The following is a 19823-nucleotide window of genomic DNA, read 5'->3' as shown; positions in this document are numbered from 1 at the left end:
ACCAAAATCACTGACCACCTCCTCCCTACCAAATTCAAAGGTCTCTATTTAGTCCTCACTCCCCTTGACCTCTATTCTCCCTTTCAAATTAATCACTCTCTCTTGCTTGGCTCCCCTTTTGCCCTAAGTTTCCATGATTCTGCCCTCCATGAATTCTTTTCCTACATGCCTAATTGCTCTTTTAGCATTTTCATACAAGAAAGCTCTTCTCCTACTTTCCTTCTGTGTTGTGGTTCCTATTCTTGCCTTTCTGCTGTTCTTCCTCTACACACATTGTAGAGTGGCTTTAAGTACCACCTGTGTGCTGCTAATGCCCAGTTCTCCCTCGCTATCCTAAAATTTCCCCCTTTCATCTGATGTCACATGTACAAGTACTTCACTGGTTATTTCTTTTTGGTAGTTCCATTGTTGTCTCAAATTCATTACATCCAATAGCAAACTTCTCATCATTTGTCCCAGCCCCCTCACACTATCTGTATTCGTTGATAACACCACCACCTACCCTGTTGAAAAGGTACAACACACTCTCACTCTTTCCCTTGGTCCTTTTCTTTCTGACATCTTGGCAAAAGCTGATTCAGGCCCTGGTCATCTTGCATCTTAATCACTGCAAACTTTTCTCAGCATCTTGCCTCATTTTTGTTCCCCTCACCTCAGTCCAGCACTTGGTTGTCAAAAAGCATTCAACTCTCTTATAATGATGGCCACATGATACACTTCCTTAAGTTCCTAGACTTCTTACCTATTCAGTTATCCGCATGGTCCCTTACCCCTCTTCATTCATATATCCTGATGCATTCCTGCCTGTAATCTTCACTTGTCCCTCTCTGCCACCCTCTGCTGCCCAAAGGTCTTTTGCTCTTTGCAGCCTCCCAGAATGTCCCCATGATGCCATCCTATCTTCAAACCCCTCCTACTTTTCCATGTAGCCTTTAGCAGAACCCCACTAGTCCTCATGCCCCCATTATAACTAAGCTTAAATACATGTCACTGAAGTAATATCATATTCTTGCCCCTTTTACCCCTTCCTTTGTTGTCTTCCTTGTGTCAGTTTGTAGACAGTAAGCCCCTTGGGGGCAGGGACCTATCATTTCTTTGTTTGTAAAGTGTTGTGTACATGGATAGCGTGTTATAAACAATGGCAATGATCAGAGAAAGGGCACTCAGCTTTATGACTGTTGGTGCTCTTTTAAAGACCATTTTGTAATCTTGATTTATTCCATGCCTCAGTACTGAAGTCCAGGATAGTTAGGAATGCCCTCCAGCAGATGTGACATTATACTGAATTACTGATCCACTTCTTTCCCCCATGTTTTCAACTAGGTGCGAGCGATGCAGCGTCCTCCACTTGGAGTGAAGATGGTGATTGAAGCTGTCTGCATTATGAAGGGTATCAAGCCCAAGAAAGTGGCAGGAGAGAAACTAGGTTCCAAGTTAGATGACTATTGGGAACCTGGCAAAGTCCTTCTTCAGGACCCAGGGAAATTTCTTGAAAGCTTGTTTAAATATGATAAGGTAAGTACCATAGTAGTCAGTCAGTCAGTCAGTCATTCTCTCTCTTCCATGCTCCTCCCATCCAACTGACCAGAATAAAACGGCCTTGGCTTCTCCTGTGCTTTTAGCAACAGCTTGATCTGGAAGCAACAGCAGGCGAAGCACTTCCTGGCATGGGAATAAACTTTTCGTCTGCTAAAGTCTACAGAGGGAGTTGTTATTAAAAGCTCAGGAGCAAGGGCTAGTAAAAAAGAAAAAGGGCAAGCCTAAGTACTAGTGTAGCTGGCATAATTGTGGGACTTAAGCTTGCCATCTAGTCAATCAAATGCTTTTCTCTCATAGCTTTTTGGTTCACGCTAGTAAAGCTCAATTTAATTAGTTAATGGGCGTATATTTCAGAGAAATAATACATCCAATATGCTACATCTCTGGGTAGGGATTTCTAGGATGCCCCTTTTTCTTCCCCTAACAACCTCACCTAATCTGACGTATTTGGCAGGGAGGGAGGGAGGGAGGAGGCATCTACCATTTCCCCGCTTTATTTTCTTTTGGCTCAAGCCTGGATATGAGCTCCAGGGTCTCACGGTGTGCGTTTCAGAGAAGCAGCCATCCTTGCAAATCCTCAGAGTAGATTAAAATCCAAGGGAGACAAGAACTCCTGGCTTAATATCCTCCCACCCATGCCACAAATCCCAAAAACACAGCCAGGAGAAGTTCGGCAAGGGCTTTTCCTGGCAAGGAAGCATTTGGTGACAGTGAAATCTTTCAAAGCAGTCATCTCCATTGATGCCCATCAGGGCTGCTTTGAAAAGATGCACCTGAAAAATGATTTTATGCAGAAATGCCACTACTCACAGGAGACCCTGTTGCTCCAGTAGTCTCCTGCCCCTAAGATTAATTTTCACAGGTATAGCCCCTGTTGGAGACCAACCACCCCACATTTCTTAGGAGGTGCAGCCCCTTTATAGTACCTTATTCCATTAAATGTAGCAATTAAACAGTTAAACAGAGGGGTTGAAAGAAGCCACACCCAGTGAAACTGCTGGTGGAAATAAACACCTTATATCTGCAGAGAATCCTTCAGGCTAAAGGGTTTTACAAGGTGAAGCCTGCTTGCCCCAGATGCTTCCCTTAGCCAGGGGAGAGTTCTCCTGGCCACACAAAGCTGTCATTTGACAGCCAGGGATCTGGGAGGTGTGCAAGCAATCCCTGGCTGTGAAATGGGGAAAGAGGGTCAAGTTCATTCCACTTCCCAATTTAGGGAGGAAATGGCTCGATTTATTCCCAGGTTAAGGTTGCGTAAAACATGGACCATGCATCTATCTGTAGTCACAAGCTGGCTATGAAGCAAATGTCAGTGTTGATGTTCCCAATTAAGGGATGTGATGCGAGGAATACTCAGTTGTCCTTTTGACTTTGATTAGTCACTGGACACTCCTTGGCCTACTCACCTTTTGATTCTTGGCCTGAACCAGCAGATGAAAATAAATGGTTTCCTTTCCTTCCACTTTTCGAGGAGGTAATGATAGCTTGTATTGCCCACAAACCAAACACATTGCCTTGCAGTAATAGAAGCCATCTTGAAGGAATGAACAAGCAATGCATAAGCTTGGCTTGAAGCTAGAAACAAAGAAGGGAGTGCACAATTGGGAGTTTATGCTTTGCCTGCCACACTGATGAATTTTTGCCATGGGGTTTGGTTCTGCCTCACAGCTGACTCCCCTGATGTCTCAGGCCTTGATGCTCCCAGCACTCATAATCTCTTCTTTAACCCTTTCAGGATAACATTGCAGATTCAGTAATTAAGTTGATCCAGCCATATATCGACAGTGACGAATTTCAGCCAGCAGCCATAGCCAAAGTGTCCAAAGCCTGCACATCTATCTGCCAGTGGGTCAGGGCCATGCATAAGTATCACTTCGTGGCAAAAGCTGTGGAGCCAAAACGAGTAAGAACTACAGCAGTGCTTCTTCAAAGTTATTGCATGTACACCTAAAACGGAATGGAGCCTCTGCCTGCCCCATTGCTGCTAACCACAATTATTTTCCTTGGAATTATGGCAGAACTTGACAATCACAAAAAATTTCTCTCTCTCCACAGCAAGCCTTGAGGGAGGCTGAAGAAGACCTCCAGGCCACACAGAAGATTCTGGATGAGGCCAAGGAGCGTCTTCGAGAGGTGGAAGATGGCATTGCCAACCTGCAGGCCAAATACCAAGGTACTCTGGCCACAAAAGAGGAACTCGAGATGAAGTGTGATCAGTGTGAGCAGAGACTGGGTCGGGCTGACAAGGTAAGGACCACGGCCACAACTGTGGATTCTCCTCCCCCATTCCCTTCACCAGGCCTCACCTACCACTTGTTGGGGAAGATGGAAGACAGGAGCAGAGGCCGAAGGAAAGAACTGGGGGTGAAGAAACAGCTTTCTTTTGTTTCACATCAGCCGAGCTATTAAAGAGACAGACATAATCTCCAAATTGCAATCCAGAAACTTGGGGGGGGGGGGAATACTAGTAAAACCACCAATTTCTTCTGACAATTATGTCCGCCCGAGTAAGTTTGCCATATCCTCATCGATAGTAATTTTGTGGCCTTAATCACAGCAGGGTGTCAAATCTGCTTTTTCATTTCCCATATATCAGTAGTTGGGCTTAGGTAGGCAGTCCCAGTCACTGTTTTCCTGCGGCATTTTCTGCTGGGGTTTGGTGGAGCTTCTTTGAGAAAGAAACTAATGTCAATCTTTCTTTTCTCCAGTTGATTAATGGCCTGGCTGATGAAAGGATACGCTGGCAGGAAACAGTCCAGAACCTGGATTATATGATTAACAACATTGCAGGGGATGTGTTGGCTTCAGCTGGCTTTATAGCATACATGGGCCCTTTTACAGTGAGTAGGAAAAATATTTTATTTTCCAGAATACCTGATCAGTGTCTTGATTTAGTTCTGGTTCAGAATAAGTTCCCCAAGAGAAAATATGTTTCTGGGTCAAATTCTTGCTGCATCCCACATTGTAGCTAAACCATAGTGGCATAGTGCTGAATTGTCAAACATACAAGGGTTGAAACTGGGATAGTTGCAGTCAAAATCTAACAGTGCATATTCTTGTTAATTAGTAAGTCTGGGGGCCAATGGCCACAGAGCTATTAATTACTAAATGGGCAGTCTTAGACCATAGGAATGTAACTGGTGGAGAGAGAGCTCTGTGTGATGTCATTTCCCCTGTTTCCAGTGGCAGGAAGAAATCAGACATATGTTGCTCTCTCTCTCTCTTTGTCCTTTTGCACCATGCTTTTGATGGAGATAGTTGTCTGTCTGTGTTCTCCCCATGTGCTGACATAGTTGAATCTTATAATTTAACTATGAATTTTGTAACCTAGAAGTATTTTTACCTGCATTGTTTTTGCTGGTGTTTGTTGAAAATGAGTGCAAGACTTTAAGTAAGCGCTATTTTTAACTTACTTTACAGTTTTTGTTTTGATTATTTTTCCAAGTGTGGTAACTAAAAAGGGGGAAGCGAGCTTGCTTCAAAACTGGATTTAAATAGGTTTTGCAGCCTTTCCTTAGCTTTTATTTTTTCTGCCAAGGGATAGTAATCTGAAACTCTGACCAGCTAGGTTTCTAAGTGCAAACGCTAAGCTGATTATTCTAAACGTTTAAATCCCAAACACATGGGGAGACTGGAATGATAATTGTAATTAATACATCCTCTCCTACTTACTAAATCTGTCCCACAAGAGAAACAGCCAGTGCAATTGATAGTTAACAAGTATAAAGTGATGCATATTGGGTTTTTAAAAACCTAACTTCACCTATGTGCTAGTGGGGCCTGAATTGGCGGTCACTGTCCAGGAAATAATTCTTTGTCAAGGTAGATAGATTAACGAAAATGCCAACCCAATATAAAAAGAGGAATTCCATATTCGGGCTCATTTAGGGAAGGGAGTGAAAATAAAATTTCCAATATCATAATGCCCTTATAAAAATTGATGTGCAGTCACACATGGACTATTATGTACAGTTCTCATTGCTTCATCTCAAGAAGACTATTGTAGACCTGGAAAAGGTGCAGAAAAGGGAAACCAAAATAAGAAGGGGCTGGAACAGTTCAGTTTAGAAAAAAACATACAAGTAAGGAGTAGGGCATGATAGAAGTATAGAAAATTATCCAGGGTGTAGATGAAAGTGGATAGAGAGAATTCTTTCTCCTTCTCTCTTAATACTTGAACCCAGAGTCACCCAATGAAGCTGTATGTTGGACAATTTAGGAAAGACCAAAGGAAGTTCTCTTTCACCACCATGTGATGCAGTAAAGGCCACCAACTTGGGTGGTATTGAAAGAGATGTTGATAAATCCATGAAGGAGAAAGCAGTCAGTGGCTACTAGTCACGATGGCTGCGTACAGAAGTGGTTTGCACGGTGGGCTGCGCTGCAGAACCGCCCTCCTGACACCAGCATTTCTGCCACTTAACAGGTCAGTGCAGGGGCAGGATAGCAGCAGAACTGGGGCTTCACAGGCTCCCCAGCAGGAGCACCAGAGTAGCCCCAACCTCACCATTGCCTTGTCCCATCACCACGCTGTAAACAGCAGCAACACCAGCATTGGGAGGATGGCTCCTCAGCATCACCCCACTGCGCCAACCAGTGATGAACTGCTGAATACCAGTTGCCTGGGAGCACAAGTGGGGAGAGTGCTGTTGCACTCATGTCCCATGAGCTTCCTATAGGTATGTTGTTGGCTACTGTGTGAACAAGATGCTAGACAATCCATTGGAACAGCTAAGCATGTGGGCTTCAATTCTCTTTTTCAGCATGTTGGCCTAATTTAGCTAACTGTAATACTGATTTAAGATCAGTGCATAGTTTTCCTTTGCAGGGTCAATACCGCAATTCACTTTATGATGAATGGATAAGTAAGCTTGAGACGTATAATGTTCCACACACGAAAGAACCAAACCTGATAGGCACACTTGGAGACCCAGTGAAAATCCGATCTTGGCAGGTAATTTTAACAGTATACACTGACTGAATTGTTTTGAAATGTGTTCCCATGCTTTGAATAACTTGTGGGGCTGAATCCTAGCTATGTGGACATGGCTTTGGTTTCCCGGGCCCTAATTCCATTGTAGACAAAACTCAAGAAGAAGTGAATCACAGAATAACTATACAATGGGTTGCACTGCACACCTCACCTTGTCCTCTCCTCCGCTAGCAGAAGTTTAAATTATGGAAAATTTGCTTGATTGACATATTTTGCACAGGTTACATAAATTCATTTTCCTTGCTGCAGACCATATGTTATTGCCAGTGCAGTTTTGTTTAGGGGCAGAGTACCCAGAATTTGTGCTTACTGTTAAAATGACGTGTTCTTATTCAGATTGCAGGTCTACCCAATGATACATTATCTGTGGAGAATGGAATGATAACTCAGTTCTCTCAGCGCTGGACTCTCTTCATAGACCCCCAGGGACAAGCCAACAAATGGATAAAAAACTTGGTAAGGGCTTCTGCTTCTGCAAAGTCATTAATCCAGTTCAGTGGTACCAGGGGATTTGGTACCCCATCCTATCTCTGAGATTGAAGTTCTGTTCCTATAAAAGCATGTTGTTTACATCTCAGTTCCTATAAAAGCATGTTGTTTACATCTCACTGTTAAAATTCCCAGTTTGCAAACTATAAATGCAAATGTAAAAAAAATACACCCTTGTTATCTGAATCTTCTGATTATCTTATTATTACTATTTAAAAAAGATTCTGCTCTTTCCTTCATGAAATGATGGAAATATGGTTTAAGAATTTTAAAGCAGAAAACCAAACTTCATGGGTTTGAAGGTTCAGCTGCCAATTCTGAGTATTGATTTTGCAATGTGAAAAACCGTGATCAAAAAGCAAAAGCAGAACGGGGCATTGAACTGTTATCATGAAGAAATATGAGCAGAGAAAGTGGTTATCACACAAGTGTTCCTTTTGGTTGCTTTCACACATTGTAGAGTCGCAGGTCTGGGTGTTCGCTGTGTTCAATTTATTAACAAAGTGGATTCTTATACTCAAGATTTCTCCACCCCCACCCCATGTTTCTTTTAATCAATTTTCCATTTGTTGTTCCACATTCACACAAGCAGGCCCCCACTTATCACCTGTACTGAGTTTGTCTGCACCTTCTCTGTTTTTCAGGAGAGAGATAGTGGGTTAGATACATCTAAGCTCAGTGATCGGGACTTCCTGCGCAGCTTGGAGAATGCCATTCGTTTTGGAAAGCCGTTCCTACTGGAGAATGTTGGTGAAGAACTGGATCCGGCCCTTGAACCTGTCCTGCTAAAACAGGTGCCTCTGATTTGTCTGTGCCTGTTTGATAAAGTATTAGCAGGCACTGGCAACTTTTCTGCTGTCAGCACTGAGTCAAGGGGCTACTCTAATGTTGGAATGCCTTTCATCTTTAAGAACTGGCATCTTCTGTGTGAATTGGGGTTACAAAGGTGCAGATTTGTAGTTGAGAAGCTTTGGGTGGAGAAGGCTTACTTCTTCCCCTGACTGCTGGTTTTACCTCTATTAGCTGCTGTTCCCCTGTTATCATCCATAAAATGAAGGAAAGAGAAATGCTTGTTAATATGTGTTGATATGCTGGACCAACTGGGACTAGGAAGCAGCTTTGATGCCGAGACGTGCAAATTTGTCTTCTGGTTGTAGACTGATACTAGCCCAGAAATTATGCAAAAATCCATTCTGGCCTCACCATTACCATCTACTTTTACCCATCCCAAGCCACACTATCCGTACACTCTCAATAACATGAATTTGTTGGGCAGAGTTGGCTATGAAAGTTGTGTTACTATGTGTTACAGAATTGTGTCTCTTTTGTTTGCACAGATGTTTGTTGCTTCTTCTTTTTACTTGTTTTCCTGATATACAGACCTATAAGCAGCAAGGTAGCACAGTGTTGAAGCTGGGAGACACAATCATTCCATACCATGAGGACTTCAAGATGTACATCACCACCAACCTACCTAATCCCCACTACACACCAGAGCTGTCCACCAAGCTTACGCTGATTAACTTCACCCTATCCCCCAGGTAACACCAGCTCTACTTTTCATTGCTGATGCCAGCAAGTGTTCTGATACTCTCCTTGGGCTTAATCATGTCAGCTGCTTTTCCCCACCTGTAGTTCTGAGACAGAAGTTGCATCCCATCAATCTTGATAGATGGAACTGTGAATTTGAGCCCTGCTAGGCATGCAGTTTGCGGCTGGGGAAAGTCTGAAACCAAGCTCTAATAGAACATGAAGATTCCATATGACCCTTTGTTGTTCAAATTGTAATATGTGTGGTTACTTCTGTTCTTTTTACAGTGGCTTAGAGGATCAGCTGCTAGGCCAAGTGGTAGCTGAAGAGCGGCCTGACTTGGAAGAGGCCAAGAACCAATTGATTGTCAGTAATGCCAAGATGCGACAGGAGCTGAAGGAGATAGAAGATCAGATCCTGTACCGCTTGAGCTCTTCTGAGGGGAACCCTGTTGATGATCTGGAGCTTATCAAAGTGTTGGAGGCATCCAAACTAAAAGCGGGGGAGATTCAGGTTGGTGACTAATCTGCACTTCCACTGCAGCCTGTCAGCTGTTTGTTTTGACTTAATATGGAATGGTGCATTTTGTCTCGGTCTTGAATCTCCTGCAGGCCAAAGTGAAGGTAGCTGAACAGACAGAGAAGGATATTGACATCACCCGGCTGGAGTATGTGCCTGTGGCTGTCCGCACCCAGATTCTCTTCTTCTGTGTCTCAGACTTGGCCAATGTCGATCCCATGTACCAGTATTCATTGGAATGGTTCCTCAACATATTTCTGACAGGAATTGCAAACGCTGAGAGAGCAGGTACCTCTGATAATGTGCTGTGTGTGAAGAGAATCCCATCCCAAACCCCTCCGTGTCTCACTTAGAACTATAGAATTGTAGAGTTGGAAGGGGCCATACTCTGATCAACACTAAAACGACAATTTCATAGTCCGAATGTTCAGAGTTTCTAAAGTATTATGTTTGCATAGTAAAGTTGTTAGCCTTAGGATAGTAACCTCACCTAAGTAAAAATATAATGTATTGGTGATCCCAAATGCTATATCCCATTATGTTTGTTACAAGCCATCCCAAAATTAATAGGTGGTCTTGCAGTTCTTCTGGAAGATGTTCAGACTTTTGAAGGACTGGAGATTTGTTCATCCTTGCACTTCAATATCCAGTAGAGCTCAGTGCTGGAATAAAATTGGCACACAAACCTTTTAAGAGTACATCTACTCATTATGGATCATAATCAGCCCCTACTAGTTTATTGCCAGAGTTGCAGAATCTCAATGAACTTCAGCTTGATCCTAGATTATTTCTGTATGGGGTTCAGGAAAAAAATCCACTTTACTGAATCTATAGATGGTCATCATTTCAGGTGATGCTGGTGGCAACATTCAGCCATTTATGCTGTAGAACTAGTATGTAATCCAGAGATGTGGGTGTTCCTGATGCCGTCTGCCCTTCCCTCACCATATCTAAATTGTTCTACTGTCAAGCTCTGTATGAGAGAATTATTTTAAAGCACTAGCTTTTAACTTGGTATCCTTATCAGTGCAAAGCACTTGGCTTTTAAATGGCCTTCAGCCATCCTAGCAGTTTTTATTTCTTCAGGCAGTGTTCGGTATGCCAGCACCAGACAGGAGGCATGAGAAGTTTTTCTGGCTCACTAGTGCAGGCCTAAGGCCTCTTGAATAATGAACACAGTGCTAAAGCATATGGGAATATTGTGGGTCATTTCCTCCTACTCGCTGTCTGCATTGTTATTTTGTGATTTCTTATTTTCAGACACCCTAAAGAAGCGAATAGCAAATATCAATAAGTACCTCACCTTCAGCCTCTACAGCAATGTGTGTCGGAGCCTCTTTGAGAAGCATAAGCTCATGTTTGCATTTCTGGTCTGCATCCGGATCATGATGAATGAAGGCAAAATAGACATGGTCAGTGAAACTATGTCCTCGGACCCTTTTAAGCAAGTATCTGTACGATCATGAACTGCTATGAGACTGCTTTTCAAAGCATGTAACTACGCAGTGTACAACAAACATGTCTTAAAGCATAGCCCATTGATAAAATGCAGCATCACCTATTAAAATTGGTTGAAGGCACCACCCTGTGTTTCACTGGTGGCACAGAATGTTCAGATACAGGCATCTGGGACACCTGATTACGCCAGGTGTGCGTGTGTGTGTGTGTGTGTGTGTGAGAGAGAGAGAGAGAGAGAGAGAGAGAGAGAAGTGTGTGTGACAACCACCTGCTAACTTGATCCTATCTCTCTTTCTGTGAATGGAACAGAATTCATGAAATGAGGCATTCCCACCTTCCCTTTCCTTCTGCGGCTCCATGAACTTCCTGAAAATCTATTATAGGGGTGAGGTGGCTGGGTGACCCTTGGGAAGGAATATGGGAGGCTGTTTCAGATGGAAAAGAGAAGTGACAAGCACCCAGTTCCCTTTACCTGAGCAGAGGAGCATCTGTTTGCTGCAGAAAACATCCATGTAATGTTTGTGTTCCCCACAGCAGTTGCAATTTGTAGAGCTACTGCTACGGTGTGCTTCCAGACATATATTCCTGGGGCAAATCCATTCCATACACTAAGGCACATCCAACACACATTTAAAGCACATGACCTCCCCCCCCCCAAAAAAAAGAATACTGGGAACTGTAGAACTACAAATCCCAGCATCCTTAACAAACTTAAGTAGTGTCACTGAAAGTTACGTTTCTGGGAAGGGGGAGCAGTATTACATACCTTTGTTCTTAAACCTGTGACCAGTGCAGAACTGTCCTCACAAACATACCTTATGGAAGTGATGGTTGCCCCGCCTGACAATTTATCATGCTGACTGGTCCCTCGTCAAGAGTCTGCAAACATTTTGACAAGCCTGCCATCTGTGGGCCAGAGAGGTGAACACCTCCATACATTGGCACTTCTGGCCATGGTTCATGGAAGGAAATTTCACAAGCAGAAAGTCTAATTCTTCCTGTCTTATTATTTGCGATTTTTTTACATTCAGGATGAATGGCGATACCTAATTTCTGGTGGTGCAGTTAAGACCATGCGGGATAATCCAGCTCCTGCATGGTTATACGAAAGAGCATGGAATGATATCTTGGCCTTGACCAACCTACACAATTTTTCCAGCTTTGCAGATGATTTTGTGGCAAATCTGAATGGTTTCCGAGCAATTTTTGACAGCGCAGAACCTCACAGGTGACATTTCCCCTTCAGTTTCCAGTAGGGTTGTAGGTCCTGTACTGTTTTTTGTTTGGCTGTGCCCCCCCCTTCCCCATCCCTCACCCCCACTGCTTGCCAGTGGTAATTCTGCCCAGAAAATGGCTAGACATTTGTTACTGACCTTGCCAGCCCCTTAAAAACATCAGAAGAGCCCTGCTGGCTCAGGCCAAAGGCCCAGCTAGTCCAGCATCCTGTTCTCACAGTGGCCAACCAGATGCTATGGAAACTCCCGAGCAGGACCTGAGTGTAACAGCATTTTGCTCACCTATGATTCCTAGAATCTGGTGTATGGAGGCATATTGCCTCCAGTAGTGGAGCTAGAGCACAGCCATCAAGTGATCTTTCACAAAGATTGATCCCATTATAGTTACCACATGAAATCCACTCTGAGAAGCCTGTCGTCTTGCCCTATGCCTGTTACATTTTCAGTGTGAAATGTGAAAACCTGACACAGCCCTTTCCTCTCTTGCAGGGAGCATCTGCCTGGCCTGTGGGACGCCAAGTTAGATGCCTTCCAGAAGTTGCTGGTCCTCCGTTGCCTGCGAGGGGACAAAGTCACCAATGCAATGCAGGACTTTGTGGCTGCCAACTTGGGGCAGACCTTCATTGAGCCTCAGGTAGCTACCAGCAGTTGAGCGTGGGTGGTAGGAAGGGTGAGCAGATAGATGTTTGGCAAAACCATCACCTCATACTGTCTCATCCTGCCGCCTTCTTTCTCAAGTCTAGCCATGGCCTTATTCCCAACACTAGATAGCAAAGCATAAGACGGGGAAACGCTGTGCACTGACTCTGAGCAAATATCTTCTCCGTTGTCTACTACCAGTGCTTAATAGAAAAATTCCGCCTTTATTCCCATTTCAGACTGCAAACCTCTCTGTGGTGTTTAAGGAATCTGCCGCTACTACCCCTCTTATCTTCGTCCTCTCTCCCGGCACAGACCCAGCTGCTGATCTCTATAAATTTGCTGAAGAAATGAAGTTTTCTAAGAAACTATCTGCAATTTCTCTTGGACAGGGACAAGTAAGTGCCCAGTGCTATAGTGCTGCACATCCCTTAAAACATGGCTGATCCTCATTAATTGCTCTGTAGCTCTTTTCCAAAGAACTTTGGAAGTAGATTCCTGCCGTTACTATCTTTGAGTGGATAACTAAGTATAAGAGCAGTGGATGTGTTCAAGTCCACTACTGAGTTTTCATGTCTAAGTACAAGGTTTCACCTGGGGGGAGCTGAATTCAGCTCTTCCAGCACCCACTACAAAATACTGCAAACCTGTTTCACACACTTTCCTGCTTTCAGGAATTCTGGGTAACGACACTTGTGGACTCTGATCCACAAAAGCTGGTGACATAATAAATTTGTTAGTGTCGTGAAACTCTTAATCATGTTTGCTGTCCTGATTCCTTCTTACATCTTGTATGGGTGTCTCCTGCAGGCAGACATGGACTGTTTCCTGCTTGGCAGGGGGTTGGACTCGATGGCCCTTGTGGTCTCTTCCAACTGTATGATTCTATGAGAGCCTACAACACTCTAAGTGACCTTCACGCCCCTAAGTCAGGGGTGGGGAACTAGATCCAACTGACAGCCCAAATCCTTATATCCCCCACCTCACCTGTCAATCACCTGGTGCCACATTGTCAGGTGACCTTTTTCGTGTGGCACTGCACACAAAAGGCCCAATGGGCATCAGGGTTTCAGTGCACAGTGTTATGCAAGTCCTGACAATCAGCTGATTGGTGGTGCCTACCAACTCCCTTTTAGTCCATCCACCTGGCTTTCTTAGTTTTCTTAGTTTTTTCAGCTTTCTTAGTTTTTCTGCCTTCCCTAATTCCCTGCTGACATAGTACAGCCACCCTGACTGACCTGTGGCTAACTGTGTCATTCTGTGTTGCTTCTTAGGGTCCCCGTGCAGAAGCCATGATGCGCAGTGCTATGGAGCGTGGGAAGTGGGTCTTCTTCCAGAATTGCCACCTGGCTCCAAGCTGGATGCCTTCTTTGGAACGACTCATTGAAGGCATCAACCCTGACAAGGTGACACACAGATGGACTTCAGCTTTTGCTTCCCTGTGCATTTTCAGCAGAAGCCGTAAAGTTTCTCCATGGATCCTTATGTAAATGTTTATAGGTAGCTGTAGAAAAATTGTTAAAGTGATGGGACAGCAGTAGTTAGGCACAATCTTTCTAGAGTTTTCTACTTTCTTTGCAGAGCATGCTTATAATGCCAACAAGAAACTGGGCAAAAAAGGTGGAGGAGGTAGGGATTAGTTGCAGAATCTTGAGGCTCCATATGGGAGCAAGTTAATAAGATGAAATAGAATCTCCAGTGAGCATTTTTTTGCTTCTGTAAAGGAACTCGCAGCAAGTGTCACTTTCTCTCAATGTTCTCCTTACACATTCTTATTGCAGGATGTCTTTGAAAGCTCACAGGAGTAAGCTGGATATCTTAGGAGAAACATTGACTGTTCCCTCCTATGAAAAATATATTTGCTGGTCTCTTTGTGATGGAGGAACACTCTAATGGGAGTGAGAAAAGACTCTTCCGTAGAAAAGTTGTTTCTAAAAAGTAGAATGGAACTCTTTCAGATTATACATGGCTGATATTTTAATTGCCTAGGTGCACCGGGACTTCAGACTTTGGCTCACCAGTTTGCCTAGTAACAAGTTTCCAGTGTCCATCCTCCAGAACGGATCTAAGATGACTATTGAGCCACCACGGGGAGTAAAGGCTAATCTGCTGAAATCTTACTTAAGCTTGAACAATGACTTTCTGAACTCCTGTACCAAGGTAAGAGGTCCCATTTTCCAAGTTCTCAGACAGCACTTCCTCATTCCTACCTTTCTCCCGCCAAGGGATTGGTTACCATAAGCTTCTGAATCAGTCCCTGTTCCTCTCCACTGCTACTGTGCCTCTTTGCACAAAGGGTACCACGTTACAGTGGTGTACAGCCAAATTGTGTGGGGGGGGTGCCTTTCTTGCTCATTAGAAGCAACTGTTAATGGAAATGTTGTAGCAGCATCTTATCCTGTGACACTTAGGACCCTTTTCTCAATGCATGTCCTCATTATTTCTGCATCTTGCAGCTTACGGAGTTCAAATCCTTGCTCCTCTCGCTTTGCCTCTTCCATGGGAATGCACTGGAAAGGAGGAAGTTTGGGCCACTGGGGTTCAACATTCCTTATGAGTTCACAGACGGAGATCTGCGCATCTGCATCAGCCAGCTAAAGATGTTTCTGGATGAATATGAAAACATCCCTTACAAGGTAGGAGGAGAGTGGTGCATGCCAAGGGTGAAATCTGGGGTGTGAGAAAATGTGTGTGAAGAAATAAAATCCTCCCAGGAAGACGGATTATGTAGGTGACCTAATACTTGGGGAGTGGGTCAGATAGTGCTTCTAGCCTTATTGGAAATACTGCTAAATAGCCTGAAGTTCCACGTTTGGCGGAACATATTCACCATTTCTCCTCAGTTCTCTGGAGAAGCAGTAGAATAACTTGCTGCAACACAGCAGCTGCAGCATAATATACTTAAGGCCTCTCTTGCCACATGCTCTGATGCGACAGGATTATCTGCCTCCAAGCAGTGGGCCTGAATATTGTGTACAGTTTAAATTACTCAAAATATTTAAACTGGGTTCATTTGGACTGGTCCAAATAATCTGCCTTTGCACAGCCTTCATCACTAGTCAGTGTTTGTCAACAACAACAACAACAATAATAATAATATTAAACCATGCCTATCTAGCCATGCCTTCCCAGCCACTGTCAAACCTTCCGCACCCTCTTATCCATTGCTACCACGCTTGTTAACTGTAAATCCATTTCTTGCATTCAGCATGGTGTACCCTTATTTCCCTAATATTAACAACAACGATGATGTCTTATTTATATGTTACCCATCTGACTGGGTTGCCCCAGCCACTCTGGGCAGCTTCCAACAAATTAAAACATCAGACACCATGTGTTTGGAGTAGTTGAGGCAAGCCAATCCAATCTTGTGCTTGTTTTAATGCTGTAGCTGAACCAGCCAGAGAAAAAAGTTATTGACGTGTGTAAGTAGATGGTGGAGACTTGGATCCCTGTGCATGACAGAAGGCAGTTGCACTCGTGATCTCTTGCATGGGTGCTCTTTCCCTGGAGAGTGTTTCAGTTCTTCAAGGTGGCTTCTGACATGGAAAAAGAGGGCTGGCAAAGTGCCCCAAATTGTTCTCCTCTTATACCCAAGCCACAACCTCCTTTGCCATTTCTATGTGCTTGTCCTTTTGTAGGTTTTGAAGTACACAGCAGGTGAGATTAACTATGGAGGCCGGGTGACGGATGACTGGGACAGGCGCTGCATCATGAATATTTTGGAAGATTTCTACAACCCAGATGTTCTCAATCCAGAGTTTTCTTACTCAGAATCTGGTGTCTACAAACAGATTAGTACCACTTATGACCTTAATGTAAGTTGCATAAACTAGTAGGCAAACACACTGCACTATAGAAAGAATTAAACCTATACTAGTCTGAGTGTGGTGTTCTGTATGTGCCTGATTGATTCAAAAGTGAACCACTTTTCTAAGAGTCTGTATCAGATTTGGGAAGATTTCTCACAGATGAGTCTGTTCCTGAAACAAAATGCACGATGCTGTCGCAAGGGTTGTAACAGTTCTTCCAAAATACAAATTTTGGTTGAAACCCTGAGTGACAGGTTAACCAGGTAAACACCTAATAATTTGCACTATTGCACCATTTTAGTGTTGTTAGCCGCCCTGGGCCCGGCTTCGGCTGGGGAGGGTGGGATATACATAAATTTTATTATTATTATTATTATTATTATTATTATTATTAGAATGTGTTCTTTTATAACTGTTGAAACAGTTTCTCCCTTTCTTTCAGTAGTTTACTTTTGGTCTTTCTTAAAGAAATTCCTCCTCATTGTTCTGCATGTTGATTTTCCCCCATAGGGATACATCCAGTACATCAAGAGCCTTCCCCTCAATGACATGCCTGAGATTTTCGGATTGCATGACAATGCTAACATCACCTTTGCTCAGAATGAGACTTTTGCACTACTTGGGGCCATTATTCAACTTCAGCCAAAGACATCAACAGCAGGAGGGCGGAGCAGGGAAGAGGTCTGTAAACCTGCCACCCCAATGGAATATGAACTTAGTGCATACTCCCACCCAGAAATACTCTTTAATAGAAAGAGCTGCCTGTATACCAAGAGGCAGAACAGAAATGGCTCAGAATGCCACAATGGGCACAGTTCAGCTTCCTGAGAATCTTCCCTTTCATTTTAAAACAAAAACATTTCTTGTCCTTATGGCTGAGAAGAGAACCTGAAAAGTGTTTGAGCAATGTCTCCTGAAATCTCAGAAAGGAAGCAGAATAAGAGTTCTAGGAGGCAATGACAGCTCTTGGCCATGACTAAAAATCATGCAGAATGTTATGCAAAATAAATAATATTCAGCAGCACTTAATGTGTATAATTTCTACAGATCACAGAATTCAGCACTTTTTTGTGCAGAAATTGAATTGTGAAGGGTCAGAATATTTTTTTAAAAAATGAATAGCATTGTCCTCATTACAGAACTACTTTGCTATGTGAAGATCTCTACCTGTCTTACAGTAGACATCTCAAGGGTGCAAAGGCACCCACCTTAAAGGTTAGGTGACCTTACAGCCTGACTGCAGTATAAACTGCATATGTAATGTGAGAGCAGAAACAAATTACAGAGTAGAAACAATTTAATTTTCATCTTAGACACGAGTCTTCTCTCACCCAGTTTAAATAAGCTACTCTGAAGTTCTCCACCCACAAACTGTTGCTTCCACGTCTTTTCCATCCATTTTCTAGATTGTGGAGGAGACCTCAAAAGATATATTGGAGAAAGTGCCTCAGCCCATTGACTTGCAGAGAGTAATGTTGAGATATCCTGTACTGTATGAGGAGTCCATGAACACTGTTTTGGCGCAGGAAGTGATCAGGTACAAGTCTTACTTTAACCCAGCTTTTTGCAGGACTCCTCTGCAGGTGCCTCTCAGAGTTTACAGTTAGTAAACTGAAACTAGTAGAGGAGCAACTGCTAGGGAGGGCAAGTAGATACAATAGATCTGCAGGCAGGTAAATGAGGCAGGAGCTGCCTTTCTCCACCTGTTTGGGCATTTGAGGACAAACTTCATTTACATTACCCTCACAGCACATAAATTTGTGTTTCAGCTTAAGGTTATGAAAACTGAACTATTTATAGCTTTTCTGACATTGAAATGTGGAAAGAAACAAATACCCCCTCCCCATCCCAGAATTCATATTTCAGACATATTAATATCTAGTTACGCTGAAAATGAATTTAAACAGCCTTTACAGAGCTGCATATGATATAATGTTGAGAATTTTGTTGAAAATCAGCAAAATAAATTAAACATGATATCCCCAAGTTTACACAATAGTGCAGCCATATATGCTCACAGAAGTTATTAAAATCACAGCATTGGATTAGTTTGCTCCTCTTTTTTTTAACAAGAATACCTGCCTTGATTTTGCACAGATACAATCGTCTGCTGGCAGTCATTGCAGCAAGTTTGAAAGATCTGCTGAAAGCTCTCAAAGGCCTAGTGGTGATGTCATCCCAGCTGGAACTGATGTCCATCAGTTTATACAACAATATTGTCCCAGAGATGTGGAATAGTAAGGTACTTCTGAGTGCTATGCACAGTTTTTAGTAGTTGCAGCAGTGCAGCAGGTTGTTTTGCAAAATGGGAGAAACACCTCTACACTACTTAGCTGCTATGACTGGTCAGTTTTTTCATAAGGAACGCTAAGCCAGACTGAAACTTCACAGATGTACAGATGAAGCCAAACCTTAAAAAACACTTTTTCTTGCTTACATGTAGAAATTTAGCACCATAGATTACTGGCTGACCAAGTAGAGTTAATTTTAATTTGCATTTAAAATGTTTGCCTCATAGCAATTCAAAGGACTGGGACTTACAGATGCTTAACAGCTCTTTCTTCCAACGCCATTCTTCCCACAGGCCTATCCCTCCTTGAAGCCCTTGGCCTCCTGGGTGAACGACCTGCTGCTGCGCATTGACTTCTTGCAGAGGTGGATTGAAAAAGGGATCCCACCTGTGTTCTGGATAAGCGGCTTCTTCTTCCCACAGGCTTTTCTAACAGGGACACTGCAGAACTTTGCCAGAAAGTCTATCATATCCATAGACACCATCTCTTTTGACTTCAAGGTCAGTGGATCATGTATCAAAAGCTCAGCAAGTGATGTTTTTTTACCCTTTTACCTACTGAAAACCCAAGTGTCAGCTTTGCAAGTGAAAGGTACCTGTGGTTCCTAGTCCCCCATTACATTTAAACCACTACAGTAGTGGTTCCCAATTACCACAGAGCACCCCTACTTTTTAAAATTCGGTAGTTTGTTATGTAAATGGTGCTACAGGTATCCCCAACTAGACACAATCATTCTGCTCAGATACAGACAAACTCCTTTGATATAATCCCACAGGCAGGCTTCTTTTTCTGTTGTTTCAAACTGGCACATTTCTTTTACCTGATTGATTGATTGATTGATTGATTGATGAAAACTTGCTTTCCCACCCTCTCAATTTAGGTGATGAGTCAGCCTGTGCAGGCACTAACTCAGCGTCCTACAGAAGGATGTTACATCCATGGCTTGTTTCTGGAAGGGGCTCGCTGGGACCCCATGTTCTTTCAGCTTGCAGAGTCACGGCCAAAGGAGCTGTACACAGAAATGGCAGTCCTGTGGCTAGTTCCTGTGCCTAACCGCAAGCCTCCAACCAAAGGCATCTATCTGTGTCCCATCTACAAGACATTAACTCGTGCAGGTAAGCCTTTCAGGGAAAGGTTGGGTGAAGGATGCCAAAACTTGGAAAGGAACAGTATTAGAAATTCTTCTCATGAATCTAGCCTTTCTCAACTTTAGGTCCACAGATGGTGTAGGACTACAACTCCCATGATTCCTAGCTTAGTAGTGGTCAGGGATGATGGGAGTTGTAGTTCAACAACATATTAAGAAAGGCTACAGTA

At 43.3% G+C, this 19823-nt stretch overlaps 1 protein-coding gene across 1 annotated transcript in view; it reads left to right on the top strand.

Moving 5' to 3' along the window:
* The window catches only part of DNAH1 (dynein axonemal heavy chain 1), a 132947-nt gene that overhangs the window by 111095 nt on the left and 2029 nt on the right, over positions 1 to 19823 (top strand). The window contains exons 56-78 of the mRNA XM_081847622.1: positions 1324 to 1515; positions 3275 to 3442; positions 3595 to 3786; positions 4248 to 4379; positions 6368 to 6493; positions 6869 to 6988; positions 7666 to 7815; positions 8402 to 8562; positions 8840 to 9065; positions 9164 to 9359; positions 10332 to 10483; positions 11561 to 11757; positions 12254 to 12398; positions 12643 to 12801; positions 13678 to 13809; positions 14393 to 14563; positions 14860 to 15039; positions 16045 to 16221; positions 16726 to 16896; positions 17622 to 17752; positions 18313 to 18457; positions 18800 to 19006; positions 19387 to 19621. Coding sequence (XP_081703748.1) covers positions 1324 to 1515; positions 3275 to 3442; positions 3595 to 3786; positions 4248 to 4379; positions 6368 to 6493; positions 6869 to 6988; positions 7666 to 7815; positions 8402 to 8562; positions 8840 to 9065; positions 9164 to 9359; positions 10332 to 10483; positions 11561 to 11757; positions 12254 to 12398; positions 12643 to 12801; positions 13678 to 13809; positions 14393 to 14563; positions 14860 to 15039; positions 16045 to 16221; positions 16726 to 16896; positions 17622 to 17752; positions 18313 to 18457; positions 18800 to 19006; positions 19387 to 19621 — 3865 coding nt within the window. The remainder of the gene's footprint in view (positions 1 to 1323; positions 1516 to 3274; positions 3443 to 3594; positions 3787 to 4247; positions 4380 to 6367; positions 6494 to 6868; positions 6989 to 7665; positions 7816 to 8401; positions 8563 to 8839; positions 9066 to 9163; positions 9360 to 10331; positions 10484 to 11560; positions 11758 to 12253; positions 12399 to 12642; positions 12802 to 13677; positions 13810 to 14392; positions 14564 to 14859; positions 15040 to 16044; positions 16222 to 16725; positions 16897 to 17621; positions 17753 to 18312; positions 18458 to 18799; positions 19007 to 19386; positions 19622 to 19823) is intronic.

This window comes from Podarcis erhardii (assembly GCF_964252035.2).
Source record: "Podarcis erhardii genome assembly, chromosome: 2".
NCBI classification, from domain to species: Eukaryota; Metazoa; Chordata; class Lepidosauria; order Squamata; family Lacertidae; genus Podarcis; species Podarcis erhardii.
The sequence above is the reverse complement of the archived record's forward strand: the minus strand, read 5'-3'. Positions and strand labels throughout refer to the sequence as shown.